Below are 18,221 nucleotides of genomic sequence, written 5' to 3' on the forward strand. Positions count from 1 at the left end.
TCAGTATGTCTTTTTAGCTATTAAGTATAATTAAGTATTATAGCTAAATATAGTTATATATACGTGAGAATTTCAATATACTCTTATCAAAAATATATATACGTAGGTTAATATTATCATGTAGAAGTATAATTCAAATAACGTTACTCTAGTCATGTACTAATATATATTTGTATTATAAAAAGTAAAATATTTCATTTTGCAACTTGTTCAAGTTTATAATTAATATTTGTTGGCGCATTTAAAGAAAATTTGTTATTAGTTTTAAATTAAAAATGAATATTTTTTATTTTGTATATAATGTTAAGAAAAGATTGTATTTTGTTTCATTGGTATACAATTTTATTTATTTACTTCAAATATATTTAATATATATTTTACAAAAAATATTACATATGAATTATTTTATGAAATATAATAGTTGTAAAAATAAATCTAAAAAACCTTAGTTTATATTGCATCGTACATAAGTTATAAGAATATAATTAAATAATGTCCTTCATAAATAAGGATAACTTAGAACAGTTTACTATCTTTAGTATATTAATTATTTACAATTAAATAAAGAATTAAAAGAGTTCATGATTTTAATATTATTCTTAATTCTTGTGTTAACTAATTTTCAAATAATATATCAAACATATGTTGAAAATTTATAAATAATTTATATATATATATATATATATATATATATTTTTTTTATTATTTATTATAACCTTAAAGGATTAAATAAATGAATTAAATATAATTATATATTAATATATATTATGTTGAATTTGTTTTCTTTTTAAAATTTGTTTCTTCTTAATAATGAAACTTAAAAAATCCATTATATATCTATAAAAATAAATATTTCCATTAACATTTATGAAAATTAATTTATTTTTTTCTTATGTAACATAGTTATACGTATATAAATATTTATAAAAATGTTCTATTCTTTTAGTTAATCTAAAAATATATTAAATAGAAAGTTAATATTATTTTATAGATGTATAAATGTAATAATCTTCTTTATTAACCTTTAGCAATATCATTATATTAACAGTAAGAATTACATAAATAATTAAAAATAAAAAAAAATATTATATTTTAATCGATCATTTATAAATATGTAACATTTATTTTTATATATTAGATAATTTTTAATAAGCTGTATTTAAAATTTAACTCTATTTTTATGTACAATATTTAATTAAATATGTAATATGAATAAGGTTCCTCATGTTCAATTTTACAAGTAAATTTCTTGATTAAATTTCATTAATTAAATATGATATTTTGTAGATTCAAATGAAAATTGTAATATAATATTAATATATATTTAAGTTATCATAAATGCATAGGATTAAGTATGTAATGTTTAAACGATGAACTAAACCATAATTATTTTTTTTGGTAAAAATATTATTAGGTCGTACATGAGAGGGGTAAGCTTATGTGAAAAATTGTGAATAATGATATTAAAAATATTTATAATAGGTATTTTAGTAAAAAGATTATGCTTATATATATTTGTATTAAATATTTCTATAATTTGTTAAAATATTTTATTCAAATAAAATAATATGTACATATATAAATATATGAAGAAAATATATTTTTAAAATATGTTTTTTTCTTTATTTTCCCTCTATATTAAAGTTTCATATAAATATATATAAAAATTAAAAACAGATAAAAAAATTTAAGTATATAAAGGTGAATATTTTTCCCATAGAAATAATGATTTGAATAGAGCTTTACTAAATATTATAAGTACAAAAAATTATGCTATATAAATAAGGAATCATCCATTTATCTTTAAAATATATATTCCTTAATATATCAAGTAGTAGCGTATCTATTCAATTTTTTAAATATATTATAGACTAAAAGGGGCCATGCGTTCTTAGTTATTACCTAAATCATATATAATGATTAACATAAAGAAAAATATTATTTCTTCAATACATTATTATTTTTATTATCTTGTCATAATAATATATATTTTTTGAGTAAAATGTGAGTTTCTTATACAATATAACATATATATATTTAGTTTTATTAGTAAGATAACTTCTTTATAATTTATACTTATTGTATTATTATAAAAAAAGGTATATATTTATATGTTCTCTGTATTCTATATACTATATAAACTCAACATTAGGAAATATTGAGAAATTTATTATTTTTTTTTTTTTTCCTATTTTATTGTTCAAAGAGTTATTGAAAAGAATACTTAATTGGTACATTAAATAATTAAATCATAAGTTGTGAATATTTATGAATTAATTCAAAATATTTTACTGTATGAAACATTTGTTATTTTTTTAAATAATATTATTATAAACATTATATGATATACTTTTATATTTACTTTTTTTTGTATATGTTATAAACGTTCTTTTAGTTATAAACATTTTATTAGTTTTTTACGAATATATTATATCATCAAATTTTAAAAATATATGTATATCTGTTATAACTAAATGTATATTATATTATTATTAAGAGTTTCTATACTTACTATATTAAAATATTAAGGATATATATCATGGATCACAAAATTAAGTTATTTTTATTTATTGGAATTTCTTCGTTTATCTGTATAACATGGATATGTTATTTTAACCATAATGTGGTATGATAATATTATTGTAGGATATTTGATTTATTTGTATTATATGTTTTTTAAATTTTTATTAATTTTTCGTAGCATTAATTATTTAATCTTTTAAATACTAAATACGTTATTTATTGTTTTACTTTAGAATATTTTTAAAAGTATTATGGATGAGAACTCCAATAATGGTAGAAAATTTCATAGCGCCAGTTATCGATCATTAGCAAGATGTAAACATTATTATGATTCAAATGACATATATTTAAAAGAAAACTTTCAAAATAAAGGAGCAAATATACGAAGGAATATATATAATAATGAAAAAGAATCCAATGGAAAAAAGAAACAGTCAAGGAGATTTTCATTAAATAAGGCAGAATACTATACAGAAGTTTTCGATTATAATAATGGAATGTTTGATGGAAAGCATTTCCATTTTGAAAAAAAATGGATAAAAAAAAACGAATACGATCGTTTTATTGAGAAAAACAGGAGAATTCATGATATAGCTTTAAAAAAAATAAAATTTAGAAGTTACGGATTTGGAGTTGTTATATTTTTAATTTTCTTCATTTTGGGAGTAGGAATATCCATATCCTCAAGAGTAAAATATTTGGATACATTATGGAATTCGATCAAAAATGAAGAATTTTGGAAAACTTTAGATTCAGCTTTAGAGAATTTAAATGGAATATTAGGAGGCTATACATATATAATATTTTTTTGCATACTTATGTTTATATTAGCCGTAATGGTTATTGTAGCGTTCTATAAAATCTTAAGAAATAATGAAAAATATAAAAAAATTAAGTTAATGACTGAGTTAAATTAATAATAAAAATATAAAATTTTTTGTAAGAAATATATTAACATGAAGTAATATCAGTAATACTATTAGTAACAAACATTTAAGAAACATATTTATAATTGCTACACTGTTATAAATTCAAGTATGTATATCTGTTATTTGCAATGAACAACAGTAAAAAAAGAATTCTTTTTTGTTGTTTTTTTGTGAATTTCAATGTGTTAATATTTTCCAATTGTATTTTGTTGCATTATTAAGCTTAAGTATACGTAGAATAATATATATGTTTATATATTTAAATAGCTTTCTATGAAGGATATATGTTGGAATATTAAGGTAAATATAGATTTGAACCATACATGTTCTTTTTTGTAGTTGTGACATTTTATATTTGTACCAAAAATGCTTTCTTTTGTTTTATACATTGTACACGAAGATTCTTTTTTTTAATCTTATTAGGAAAGTGTGTTATTATCATTAAATTAAAAATAAGTGTCTTGTTTTGCATTTAATAAAAGAAATGAATGTATTATTTTGAATCGATAATTATATACATATAAATATTTTCTTAGTTAAAGAAGAATTTTGATATTTATTCAATAAAATATTTTTTATGAGAAGAATTTAACAAAACATGTTTCTTTAAAAAAGATCCTAATTTAATATCAGTGTTATCTGTATCGTATAAAAGTGAAATTATATATATGTAATGTAATGACATTTTTTATTATATATTATATATACATAATTGTTCATTATCTGGTGTATTTTAAATACATACTATTTAATGAATAGTTAAATTTGTTTATCTTTTTATTATTGTATTTAACTATTGAGTTAAATTTTTCTGTAAAATATACATAAATATATATTTATTGAAAATTTATACGTAGAAAAAATATATATTTTATATATTTTTTAAATTCCTAAAACATTAAATGGATTAATTATATTTAATTATATATTTATAGAACTTATGTAAAATTTTTTATTCTGTTTGCTGAATACTATTTATTGATCCCATAAAATTTATTCGGTATAATCTAATTTCTTTTTATATCTATAATTGGTACGAAGTTAATATTTAGAATATTTGGAAATTAATATTTCTCAAAAAAAAAATTTATAAATAAAAAACCCAATATTATGAATAAATAATAAATATACAGATCTTTGTTCCTGGAAGAAGAAAAATTTTTACTTTTACGCAAAAAAATATTTTTTGAACATATTATCTCCTCAATTGCAAAGTTTAAGTAAATTAATAACTATAACATTTGTTTTTTCAATTATAAAAATATATTAGTTATTTATTCAGAATTATTGCTAAATTAGTATTTTAATATTTTTAATAATTAATATTGTTCTAATGCATTTATTACTAATTCAGTTTCCACTTTGTACATAACTGTAGAATCTCTTCGAATAAGAAAACCCCAATTGTTTTTGTTCATCGTCAATTGACATAGGCACCATTATATGTTTTAATAATTATTTTAGTATAATTATGTATAAATTTTATCCTTAATTTTATGTATATATAATTTATATTATGTATTCTTCAAAAAGTTTCTTTTTTTTATTTTGTCTTTTTTTGTATACGCTAAATTATTAACATATAAAAATCATTATAATTGCTCTTTTCTTTCATTTTAATATGATAACGCAAGGGGTATCGGAACTTTTATTCATTTTATCAGAATAAATATTAACATAATAACATTATTATTTTTTTTATTTAAGGCATTTTTTCTTGTATTCTTATATCCTTTTCGTTTATATAGTAGAAAATATAAGATTTATGAGATATGTAGAAAACAAAATTCAAGGCTTAATGTATATTTTTAAATATATACTATACAAATTACATTCATATTAAAAACACATTTATCTATTTTAAGTTATTCTTTCTAAACAAAATGTAATTTACTCATTGCTGAGTATACATTTATATTAATATTAGTGATTATATAAAAATAAAAAACGTATATTAATGCCTTTAACTTAATGTCATTTTGTATATATAAAGAAAAAATATTAAAATAACATATAATTTCGTATACTACTAACAATAAAATTAAAATAATATAAAGCTTCCTTTATAATGTACTAGTTATTAGATAGTACTGATTTAAAGTTAATAATTTATATCTGATTCCTTTCTAAATAAAAATCTAATAACAGTATGATTCGAATATGATATATACATATTGTTAATAAATTGGTAAAATTTTATTTTTTTTGGTTTTTCCTGATAATAAACCTTTCTTCAAGAAAAGTATTTATAAGATATATTAAAATTTATATATAAATAAATGACACACTAATAATATTTAATTAAATGATTCGTCTCATATGTATACATATACCTACTCTTTAAATATTATTAAACATCAAGTATTATAATGATTTCATATTTTTATTTTATTGCATTAACATAGAACATACTACTAATATTCCTTAACTGAATTATTAAATGTAAATTAAGCATAAACTAAAATACATTAATTTTATTATTAATAGTACTCTCAAATAATTTTTGTACCTTGTTTTTTTATCGATGCACTTTTTCGGGTTTAAATATTTATGTAATTGGAAATACATATAAATGGTATTTAAAAAAACAAAAACAAGATTAAAATTATCACAGGTTCAAATATTAAAGTTCTAAATCTATGAAAATATGATGAGTTAGATTTGAATATGCAATATTTTCTAGAAATATGAATAGAGATGTTTATTAAAGAACAAATATCTGGTGAAAGAGCTGTAGAAAATGAATTTTTTTTTAAATTTGGAAAACGCGTTATACTACGTATATATATAAATTAAAGACAAAATAAAATTTTGAATAAATGTATAAGTATAGGGATATAATGAGTAAGATCAAAAAAAAAGGCGCAGTTTTATGTTATAAAAATTTAATGGAAAGATGAACTAGGGCATTATATAAATAAAGAAGAAGATGAATAAATGTTGGCATTTATAAATTCATTTGTTTTATATTCTATGCAAGAAATGTAGAAATATGTATCGAAAAAGTGGATGATGTATGTTGTACATTCGATACAACTGTATTTTTATGGAGTATGGTTTAAAGGATTGAATAATGTATATCAGATAAAAATATACATAGTAACAAAGATGAATAAAATATGTTAATGAAAATTATATGGATTTTAGTGAATAAATGAAATTTCGAAGAATTCTGTAATCGCAAAAGTCAAATAATAACAGAAGTATGTACAGTGATGTATATAATGACATTAGAAGAAAGTATAAAAATGGAATATACGAGAAAGAAAAATGTCTTTTACATTAAAAAATAAAAAATATGAGAGGTATAGAATATACCAATAAATATTTATATTCTTTAGATTCTATGATGGAGATATAAAAAACATATTAATTATAGAGAAAACAAGAAATATTAATGTATAAACTTGAAGAAACTTTTGAGTACATGATGAACACTTTGTTTAGATATAATTATGGTGAAGAATTATTAATTTAGTTTAAAGATGTGATTTTATCTAAAGTAAAAAAAATGTATAATTGGGAAAAATATATAGAACATAAAAAGATGTATAAGAAGGCACATCCATAAGAAAATCTGCAAAAGGAAGGAATTGAAGGATAGACTGTAATAATGGGTATATATTGTTTCTGAAAAATACAAAAAAAAAAAAAAAAATGAAGCTTTCTATGCAATTAATAATTCCTGAGATTATAATTTAGGGAATCTTGAAATGTATAAAAATGTTTATCATGATCTTATTGTGAGAAGGGTAAATATGAAATAGAAAATATATATATATATATTAAAACAGAAATATATTTTCGAAAAAAAAAATAATAAATATGAAGAATACTATTATATATAGAGAGAAGGAATTCCTATAACAATGAAAAATTTATGAGCGGATGATAAATAGAGGATATTTATCAGAAATATGCGCAGGAGGGTTTTTAAAATAGGAAAAAAAAAAATCAAATGGAAATGCACTATAAAATAAGAATTTAAATAATAAAATGATTTATGCTATATTATTTTATAAAAAAGGAAAATGGAAATATGGAATAAACATACATAATATTATAGTCATATATTATGTAAAAGAAGAAGGGATAATTGGTTTAATAACAAAATGATTAAATTGATATATGAATTAAGTTAATATATAGAAGATGATAAAAGAATAATTAGTACAGTAATTTCCACTGTTAAATATTCTTTATTAGGAATTAAAAATTTATATGGAAATAAGAACTAATGAAAGTAGTACTTGAGATAGAAAAAATTTTTGAAGAAGTATATATTAAAGGATTTATTAAGGAATGTGAGAGTGAATTATATATATAGTATATATGAAGAATATATGTTAATGACAGTTATAGAGATTTTAGATAATAAAGAAAATTTCAATGAATTATATATGAGTAAAAAGGTAATTCTCATAGAGAAAGTGTTTTTACTGATATATATAAAGGTATTAAAAGAATGTATGAAAGAACAACACATAAGAAACAAAGAAAAATACTTAAATTAATCAAATAAAAAATTGAGCAGATTAAATTATTCCTATGAAAATTTAAAACATTTGGATGATGTAGAGGAAATTGTAGAACAATGGTATTAAATATATTAAAATTAAGAAAGTCTATAATATAAAGTTAAGCAATCTTTTCTAGCAAGATCACTATTTCAAAAAACATTGGTCATTAAGAAGAATTAATGTAGAAATTTTATATAAAATTATTTAAAATAAAAAAGAAATACCAATGTAAATTCCATGAGGGAAATAAAGAAATATATATCATAGACAAATACAGATGAAAATAATCAAAAAAAACGTACAGAAGAAAATAGTACAAAAAAAAGGATACATATTTTAATTAATAAAGGCAAAAAAAAAAAATTTCATAGTTTAGTTAAAGGACTGTTCATTTAGAAATAATTCTATAAATTGAAATTAAATGAAAGTCATTTTTTTCTAAAAGCATAAGAATTAATTAAAAAATCACTCTACATTTACCTTTAATATATATAATTTTTCATAGAGTACGCGTTAATTTAAATAGTAGAATTTTTAAATATATTATAGATATTAACAGAAAGGATATGATATAATTAGTAAAACATGGAACATTTCACGAAATATATATTTTTTTAATTTGTTAATACTTTTTTTTCATTGCTATAAAAGCAACATTTTTTTATAAATAATAACTAGGATCTTCAAAATACAATATTTATAAAACTAGAATAATTAGTAAAAAAACATAAAATTAGTAAGAATTATAACAATGAGTAGAGCAGTAAAATATATATGTTTTCCATATTTTCTATACTGTAAATATATGTAAGTTTTTCAAATATTAAAAACATAAAAAAAAGCTTTTTATTTACACTAATTTATAATTAAATTACAGTTGTGAATATACATAAATGAAATGAAATGTACTATTTTACTTCAACATAATTTATTATAAATAATATTATTTAAAAATTTTTATAGCACCTTTTTTTCTATATTTTTATTTTTTGTCTATGTTGTAATTATATATATATATTTTTTTTTTTTTTTGATTTTAAGAAATAAAATTAAAAAATATAAAAAAAGTAGTATTTTATTCTTGAATGTTTATATGTTAATGTTAATGTTAATACTTTTTTTTAATAATATTACAGTATTATATATGTATAACTTGGAAAATAAGTTTAAGTTTATCTTTATTATCAGAATTTCTACGTTTGCACTTAGTTTAGATACATAATTCTTAAAATGCCATGTTAAAATAATATTTTTTGATGATATCTGTATTATTAATATTTTTATTTTTAATTCTTATTAGCTTTTCTAGAATGAGTATATTTATACATTTAAATAAGAAGTATTTTAATTTTTTTTGTTATTTTAGAGCTGTTTTAACAAATTATTGAATGAAAATTATGGTCTTAAAAGATATTTAGATATAAGAATATATCGTTCATTAGGAAACTGTAAGAAGGATATGTATTCAAACGTCAAATGAATAATAAAAAGGATATCATGTATTATAAAAAAAAAAAAAGAAAATTTTTTAACATTTAATAACGAAAAAAGGAACGAAAAGAAAAACCAACAATTACGTAAAAGAACATTAATTATGGAGTAATTAATTAAGCAACTTATGATATATAAATGTATTATGTTACGTATGACTTGTATTTATTATGAAAAAAAATAATGAATGGATTTAATATTAGCACTTTTTTTAAGACAATGATGTTAATTAAAAATAAGGTATACCAAAAATTATAATCTAGAAAGTATGGATTATGAATCCGTTTATTTTTATTATTGTTATTGTTGGTATTATTTATACCTATATAAGATTTGTCATTTAGTTGTTTTGAATACAAGAATGGTTTATTAGAAACGTTATGTATGTTATATGTAAATATGGAATAAGAAAATCTTGAATAAATTTATACTCCCTCTATAGGAGGGTATGTGGCTTCATTGTTCCCTATAAGTTTAGAGAATTTCTGTAGAATATATAAAGTATCTAGTATTTTAATGTATGGTATATCTTTCTTCATAATATATGTTTTACTTATATTATCAATTCTTTATTATTATAAAAAGGTTATAAACAATATAAAAATAAATTTCTTGGAAGTGTCCAATGAATAATAAGGAATGTGTTTATTTTTGTAAAGATGCCTTTAATGTCCTGTACTAATTGTAATATATTTAATGAAATTATTAATAAATATGAGAATACCTGCTTACATTTAATAAATTTCCATATATATTCTTAGTCATATTCTAGCATAAATGCAAAAAAAGTTGTTTTCATTTTTTGCGGGAAATGAATGTAGGTTTTTTAATTTATAATTTAATGTATTCCTTCATACGAGTCAAATATTATGGATCAGTGTATATATTTTTGTAATAATGAAGATTTTAATGAAAGATATATATATGTACATTGAATCTAATATATAACATCATAATAAATATTTTCTTACAGTATTGTTTTGTTAATTTACATTTTAACTGTTAAAAATGATGTTTTAATATTTTTATCATATTTTGGTATAATATTATTTCTACAGGATATTAAGAAAATGAATTATTATTTTTAATTCAACAACGAATGTAACTCATTTTTTAAATAATGAGAGATTATAAATATATTTAATGAATTGTTATATTATTATTTTTTTTTTGTTTGTTTGACCCATAACGTAGTATTCAAATTTAATTCATTCCTCTTCGCAATTAATTGCATAGTTTTGTTAATAGTAAAATAAAATTTCTTTAAAAGAATATTAAAATAAAATAAGATTTTATTTAGCATTTTAAAAGTTATTTTTTTTGTATATAATAATTTTTTAATTATAATTCTATGTTTTACATCATATATGAAGTAGAAATTATTCAAAATATAATTTTTATTGGTATAGATATTATTGTAAAAAAGATTTTTTACATATTTGTATTCACTGTTTAGTCTGCATCTGTAAAACAATTTTTCCGACAAAATGTATTTGTAAAAGTGTAATCAAAAACTAGTATATTAGTCCTAAAATCGTCAATAGAAACATTACAAAATAATATATATATCAATATCATAGTTACACTTCCTTATTTCTAATTTACATAAAATAACCTGTATATTAATATTATAGGTAAATTTGTATTATTTGGAATATTCTAAAAATATGGCAATTCTATGAAACATGCACTTGCTAATTTTATTGTGTCCTTTTCATTTATTTTTTTTATATATTAATATTTCTTCAAATATATTTATCTAGGTAAAAAAACTTTATGGAGATTAACTTAAAAAATTTGAATTTAGAAATAAAGGCACGAATTAAATTTAACTAAAAATTAAAATTTTTCAAAATATGATAAAGTAATGGTAATGTTCTTATTTACTTATAAATTATATATTTTATTATAGAATGAACAGTTTCTTATAAATTAAACTATTTATATATATTTAGAACTATAACATAATTTATCTATTTACAGATAATTTTGGAATGTGTTATATTTTATAAAACAAAAAATATTGTACAAATTATTGATTATTCCATATATTATTAGAATTATATTATAGTTATAATACTTAGTAGTTTTTAGCATTAAGTTTTTTCAAAATGTATTGTCTTAGAAATTAGAGTTAATAACATGAAAACATATGTAATTATAACTTATTCTTTTAATATGTAAAATATCAAAATATATTTGTATTTTATCGTTTTATGCTGTAAATTAATTGAACATTTAGAAATAGTAATACTTCATAAATTCTTTTTTACCTTGAAAAGTTTTTATAAAAAAACAATTTAATTAATCTACTATCATAAAAAAATAACTTGTGTATTTTGAATATTTATATATGAATTAAAATGGTGATACTTCTGTGAAAGTTATTTTATTATATATAAGGTAAATATTAAAAATTTATAATATATATTTAACGATATTCTGTTTTAGTCGACATTATGAAATGTACGTTAGGTATGTTTATATATTTAATGTTCTGTGTTAAAATATTAAAAAGAAACTAAATGTATATTAGAAGTATGCTTTATCATTGAATGTATAATATCTTATTACCAATATTACTATTTCTGAATATATCAGAATTTTAAAAATCCATATGCTGGAACAAAAAACTATGTTGTGCTTCTTTATAAAAATTTCTACGTTTAAATTTTTATATTGGGTATATAACTTTTACAATGACGTATTATGATAATATTATTTAAGGTTATTTGAAATACTAAGGTTTTTTGGTGTTTTTGTTTAATAATAATTTTTTTTTTTTTCTTTATCTTATATATACTATTAAATAATAAACATATACATATCTTTCTTAGAGCATGTTTGACATATCATTGGATAAGTACTGCAGGATTCGGAAAAAGGTACAAAAAACAAATTATTGATTACTAGGAAAATACAAACATACTATGGATTCAAATGTTATAAGTACAAGAGAATATGTACTAAATATTGGTTTAACCAACAAAAAAGAAGTATATAATAATGAGGAAGGGGTGAAAAAAATGTTGAAGCAATCAAATGGAATTTCACCAAGGAACACAAGAAACCACAAAAAAGATTTGAAAAATAAATCTTGTATATTTGAAACAAAAAAATATTCAGGGAACTTGATTGTGAGAATTTTTTTTAAAGCTACAGGATGATTAATGATAAGTTGTACAAAAAAATAATGCTTAAAAAATACAGATTGCGCTTTCCTCTACGCATAATATAGTTCCTGTTGTTATAAGTATCGCTCATATAAGATTTTTTTTGTAACTCTGGCCTTACAAGAGGATTGTATAAGTTATTAAGTTTTTCATTAAGTTGGGTAGATCTTACGAGTTATCACAGTTATTTAAAGAACAATGTAAGTTCATTTTTCAAGTATACAGTAGGTTCAGGTAATGATGCTAACGTCTATTATATAGCAACTTTTTTTGATTTTCTAATATATGGCGTACTTTTATCTATACTGGGTATCAGTATAATATCAGGAATTATCTATTACCGTAAAAAAGTTAAAAAATATGAAGTTAAATTTAGGAAAATGTAAAATTTGTTATAAGAAATATTTTTCAAACTTCAAAGTCTTTAAATGAAAGAAATAATTGTAATATCTTTACTTATGTACTTATAAAGGATATATATAATTTCTTATTTATTTGTTAATGAGCATACAAATACATTAATTGGGGATAACCTACAGTAAAAATATATATCTTTCTATATATTTTGACATTATGAATGTTTTAATATTTTTTAATTTGTATTATAATGAATGGTTTCTTCTTAATTGCATATGGTGGTTATACTTATACATTTTTGTATTTAAGTAGAACTAGATATAAACTATATATATATATGTATTAAATGAATATACAATAACACTATTCATATAATTTTATAGAAGTATGCTTGTTTATATTTGAACCTATAAATGTTAGTTTTCATTATATGTATTTTTTTACAGTTTAACATTATTATTTTTTTTGGGTTATTAAGAAAAAGTATTATTAGTTTTAGCAAAATAATAAATATGTATTTCTCTGTATTTAATGTAAGAGACAGAATATAAAATATTGTACTTATATATATATATATATATATTTTTAAAAGAAAACCTTAATGTTTATTCTATAATATATGTTATATAAGAAATACGTTATCAAGTGCATTTAATGTAAAAATTCTTTTAATATACTTTTAATTTATTTTGCATGATATAATTTAAAGTTATAAATATACAAAAAATATTACCATAAATAAAAATGTATATATACAGTTGTTTAATAACTTATAAATTCTATGGATTTTGAATTACGTTAATTCTTGAAATCATATATAATTTAATTATTATACATAATTTGTTGTTAGTTCCATTTTTCGCAAATATATTAAATATATACACTATGGAAATATTATAAATAAATAAACTATTCATATTTTTATATTATTAAATTATTAATATAATGGATTAAATATAATTATATATTAATATATTTTATGTGCGAATTATTTATTTTCCCTTATAATGTTAGTAAAATTTTAATCATATATATATATATGTAGAAAGTTATATTATGTTTAGGAGTAATGAAAATATATATATATTTTTCACAGCCACTTTATGACGCATTGGTATTTCTTTATATAATTATGCTATTTTTTATGGTCATTTATAAATGTATTAGTTAGCGTGTTAATATTGTGTTAAGAATGTATAGATATATAATAGTTTATAGTAACATTGCCTAATACTTTCACATTTATTACGTTTATTAAGTAAAAAAAAGTTGGGGAAACTAATTTGTTTTTTTATATTTATTAATAAATTAATAAAAATGTTTATACCTGTTAGGTAAATTTTAGGTTTATCCGTATAAAAAATTATTCTAATTTTTTTTTCAAGGCTTAATTATATAAGAATCTTGTATAATGTTTCGTATGTGAAAGTTTTGCTTGTAATTTTCAGAAAACAATTACATTTATTAAACTTGACTTTTTATGTATTTGAATGAAAATTAAAACGTAGTATTTATAATTGTTTAAGATGTCATAAATGAGTAAACGTCTCAATGTATTGCTTATTTAAAGAAATAGTTCATGCATGCTTTTGTTTTTCTTAAAATATATGTATGACCTAGAAAAAAAGACACTAAAATGTAAAAGCATATTACATTTTTAAATTGGAAATACTGTTATTAATCATTTTAATAATAATTATATATATATATTTATTCAATATTAAATTGCATCATAATTTTTTAAAATATTTTATTCAAAATAAAATATATAAATATGTATAGACATATAGAATAATTAGATTTTTACAATATGTTATTTTAGTTTTTTATATTAACACTTCTGAATATGCATAATTAATTCAAAAAAATATGAAAGAAATTAAATAAATGTATGCAAAGCTTTTTGCTTAAAAATAATGGTGTTATTCAAGCATATTTAAAAATTAAATTTTTGAAAAATTATTCTACATAAGAAAAACAAAATAATATATTATAATATTTCATTTAACATTAAAAATATAAATTTTTCCATAAATTTCGCAATAGCATATTAATTTATTTTTTTTATTTTTTAATATATTATGGACTATAGTATATTGTGCTTGCTTAGTGATTAATGCATCTTCTATGACAGAAATAACACAAAATGTTATATCTTTAATATATGTATACTATAAGTATACTGTTAAAATAATTAGCACTTTTTAAGAATAAGAATGAGTTCTTATAAAATAAGTTTGTATATTTAGAATTATTAGTAGTATAACATTCCTATTATTTGATCTTAATGTATTAATATATAGTACATTGTATTTCCTGCACTCTCTACGTCCTATATTACATGTAATATTAATATTTCAAAATATTCTCAATTCATGTATATTTTTTTTTCTATTTTATTTAGAAAATAATTATTAAAAAAATTACTTAATTAGTTCTCTACATTAAATAATTGAATTATATATTTTGAATATTTATGAGAAATATTAAATTATTTTATTTTTGTGAAAATCATTTTTTTAAAAACATAATTAATACAAAAATTATATAAATCACATTCGAAGTTATTTTACTGTATATAAGGCGTAAAATATATTTAATTGTATATATATTTCTATTTATTTACAAAGCAACAAAAAAAAAAAAAAATTAATTAAATATAGGATCCCTTATTCGAAGAATATTATTTAATATTTTTCCTTATTTAAATATATTAAAATATTAAAATTTTAAATGATGGAACAAAAAATAAACTTACTTGTTATCATAAAAATTGCTGAGTATGTCTTTTTAACTTTGATATGTCATTTTAACAAATTTGAGGTATATCCTTATATAAGAATTTTTGCATTATTTGTACTTATTTTTAATGATTTTCTTACTATTATGTAGTTTATTTTATTAAAAAACAAATTATTTCCATCGTTTTTTTAGTGTATTGCTAAGAAATCCTCACATGAGAACTGGCACATTGGTGAAAAATTTTATACAAAGAACTATCGATTATTAGCAAAATATGAACAGCTTAAGGATTTAAATAATGCATGGTTAAAAGAAAAGTATCAAAATAGTGTTGCAAATGGACAAAAACATATATCTAATAGTGATAAAGTGGCAAAAGGAAGAAATCAAAAATCAAATAGAAGTTCATTAAATAAAGCGCAATATTATACAGAAGTTATAGATTATAATAATGCAATGTTTGATGGAAAACATTTTCATTTTGAGAAGAAATGGATGAAAAAGAAAGATTATGATGATTTAGTTGAAAAAAATAGAAGAATTAGTAATATAACAGAGAAAAAAATAAAATTTAGAAGTTACGGATTTGGACTTGCCCTGTTTTTACTTTTTTTTTTGTTGGGAATAGGATTCCCTATATTAAAAGTACTAGGAACGTCGAAAATTCTTGGAACTACAGATCCTTTTGAACAATTTTTGACTTATATAAAAAATTATCTAGGTAAAATATATTTACCAGAGAAATATTTTTATCCATTATCCTTTGCTATAGTTATTATTTTATTAGCAGTAACAATTATAATATCGATTTCTAAGATATTAATAAATAATGAAAAATATAAAAAAATTAAGTTGATGACCGATTAAATGAATTATAAGGAAAATGATTTTTTCTGTAAAAAAGTTATTAATATAATTCAATATCTATAATCTGTATAGAGATATACCCTTATTAAATATATCTATAATTACTTTAGTATTATAAAAAAATGTATATATAGCTGATCTTTTTGATATATAACAGTAAAAAGTTATATTCTTCGTTTATATGTGATACTAAATATTTCTACCATTTCCAATTGTATTTTAAAGTATTATATATGTGTTAATAAAATCATTTGAAATAATATATACATTTGTTCATTTACACATATTTCTACGAGAATATATGTTTGTGGTTCAAAGTGATTCCATAATAGCACAATTCATATTATTTTATGGAACTCGGGTAACTAATATTCGAACTAAATATTGGTGCTATATAACTTATGTCTAGTTATATGCTAAAATGATTGATAGTTGGGGTAGATAAATATTGTATTATTAGATTTAAATTAACAATTAAATTGTCTTATTTTTATTTAGTTAAATGAGGAAAGGCAATTACATTATATTGAAATATATACATTTTACTTAGAAAAGATTGTAATATATATTATGTAAATATTTTTTTTTTGAAAATATACTATAAAATATGTTCAAAACTTAATACATTTTTAAAAAAATTTGTTTTTTTTTTTAATACTGTGAATTTAGAATTATGAATATATAATAAAATATTATTCTTTTTATTAGAGTTCTTAATTTACGATTTATGGTTATTATTATAATTCTATTCCCTCTTCTATTTTACTTTAATTTGCTGTATTTGGTATATTAATAAATATACAGTTAATTCTTTTTTAACAATTATAAAATATACTTTAAAATACTAAAAAATTAAAGTATATATATTTATATAAATAAATAAAAAAAATTAATATAAACAGAAGTTCGCATTTATAAATTCTCTTTAAAATGTAAAAAGAATGTTAATAAAAATATATTATTAACATAACATAATAGGAATGAAATTAGAAGTTTAATTAACAAGAAATAAAAAAAAATGTACTATATATTTTAAAGTTACTATGAAATAATTTTATTCTTTTTCATTTTTCTTGTGTTTAGAAAAATATTGAAACTGAACTATTGAGTACTCTTTAATTAATACAATTTTTCGTCTTTAACTTTTATTTTTTTATTTATTAAAAATAGTACTAAATAATAATACTGTAAATTAAAAAGTATAGAAAAAACGACAATTTTTTTTTATTTACTTGTTTTTATCTCCTTGTAAAATATTAAAAGTACGTTAACATAAAATATTTTATATTCGGTATATTTTTATTATTATCATATTTAAAATATTTTAATAATTTCAATGATTTATTAAATGTATATTAATGAAATTTATGTAAACAATAAATAAAATGCTTCTGTACAATTAATACATATATATATGGGAATGTGCTGCATTTTTGGTACAATGTGCATGTTACGGAGAAATATAAATACTTTATTAAGAAATGGAATTTTTGCATGTTTGCTTAATTTTGTAAAAGCATAAATAATTAAAAAAGAACGCACTTAGAACTAATAAATATGGGATTTATTTGTTGTAATAAATGATTATTATTAATATGAAAACATCTAATAACCTATAA

At 18.8% G+C, this 18,221-nt stretch overlaps 3 protein-coding genes across 3 annotated transcripts; all 3 read left to right on the forward strand.

The window, feature by feature from the left end:
* Positions 1-2,539: 2,539 nt before the first annotated feature.
* Positions 2,540-3,440, forward strand: MKS88_002196 (uncharacterized protein; the record flags this gene model as incomplete). The annotated part of the gene is made up of 2 exons (XM_067215187.1): positions 2,540-2,626; positions 2,757-3,440. 2 exons carry the CDS (start codon positions 2,540-2,542, stop codon positions 3,438-3,440), a joined length of 771 nt encoding a protein of 256 aa, XP_067074490.1.
* Positions 3,441-12,393: 8,953 nt separating this feature from the next.
* MKS88_002197 (uncharacterized protein) lies at positions 12,394-13,022 on the forward strand (the record flags this gene model as incomplete). Its single annotated transcript, XM_067215189.1, has 2 exons — positions 12,394-12,600; positions 12,774-13,022. The coding sequence occupies 2 exons, from the start codon at positions 12,394-12,396 to the stop codon at positions 13,020-13,022; spliced, it is 456 nt and encodes a 151-aa protein (XP_067074491.1).
* A 2,707-nt stretch (positions 13,023-15,729) lies between these two features.
* On the forward strand, positions 15,730-16,602 carry MKS88_002198 (uncharacterized protein; the record flags this gene model as incomplete). The annotated part of the gene is made up of 2 exons (XM_067215190.1): positions 15,730-15,816; positions 15,928-16,602. The coding sequence occupies 2 exons, from the start codon at positions 15,730-15,732 to the stop codon at positions 16,600-16,602; spliced, it is 762 nt and encodes a 253-aa protein (XP_067074492.1).
* Between the last annotated feature and the right edge of the window lie 1,619 nt (positions 16,603-18,221).

Source organism: Plasmodium brasilianum, chromosome 7 (genome assembly GCF_023973825.1).
Source record: "Plasmodium brasilianum strain Bolivian I chromosome 7, whole genome shotgun sequence".
Lineage (NCBI taxonomy): Eukaryota > Apicomplexa > Aconoidasida > Haemosporida > Plasmodiidae > Plasmodium > Plasmodium brasilianum.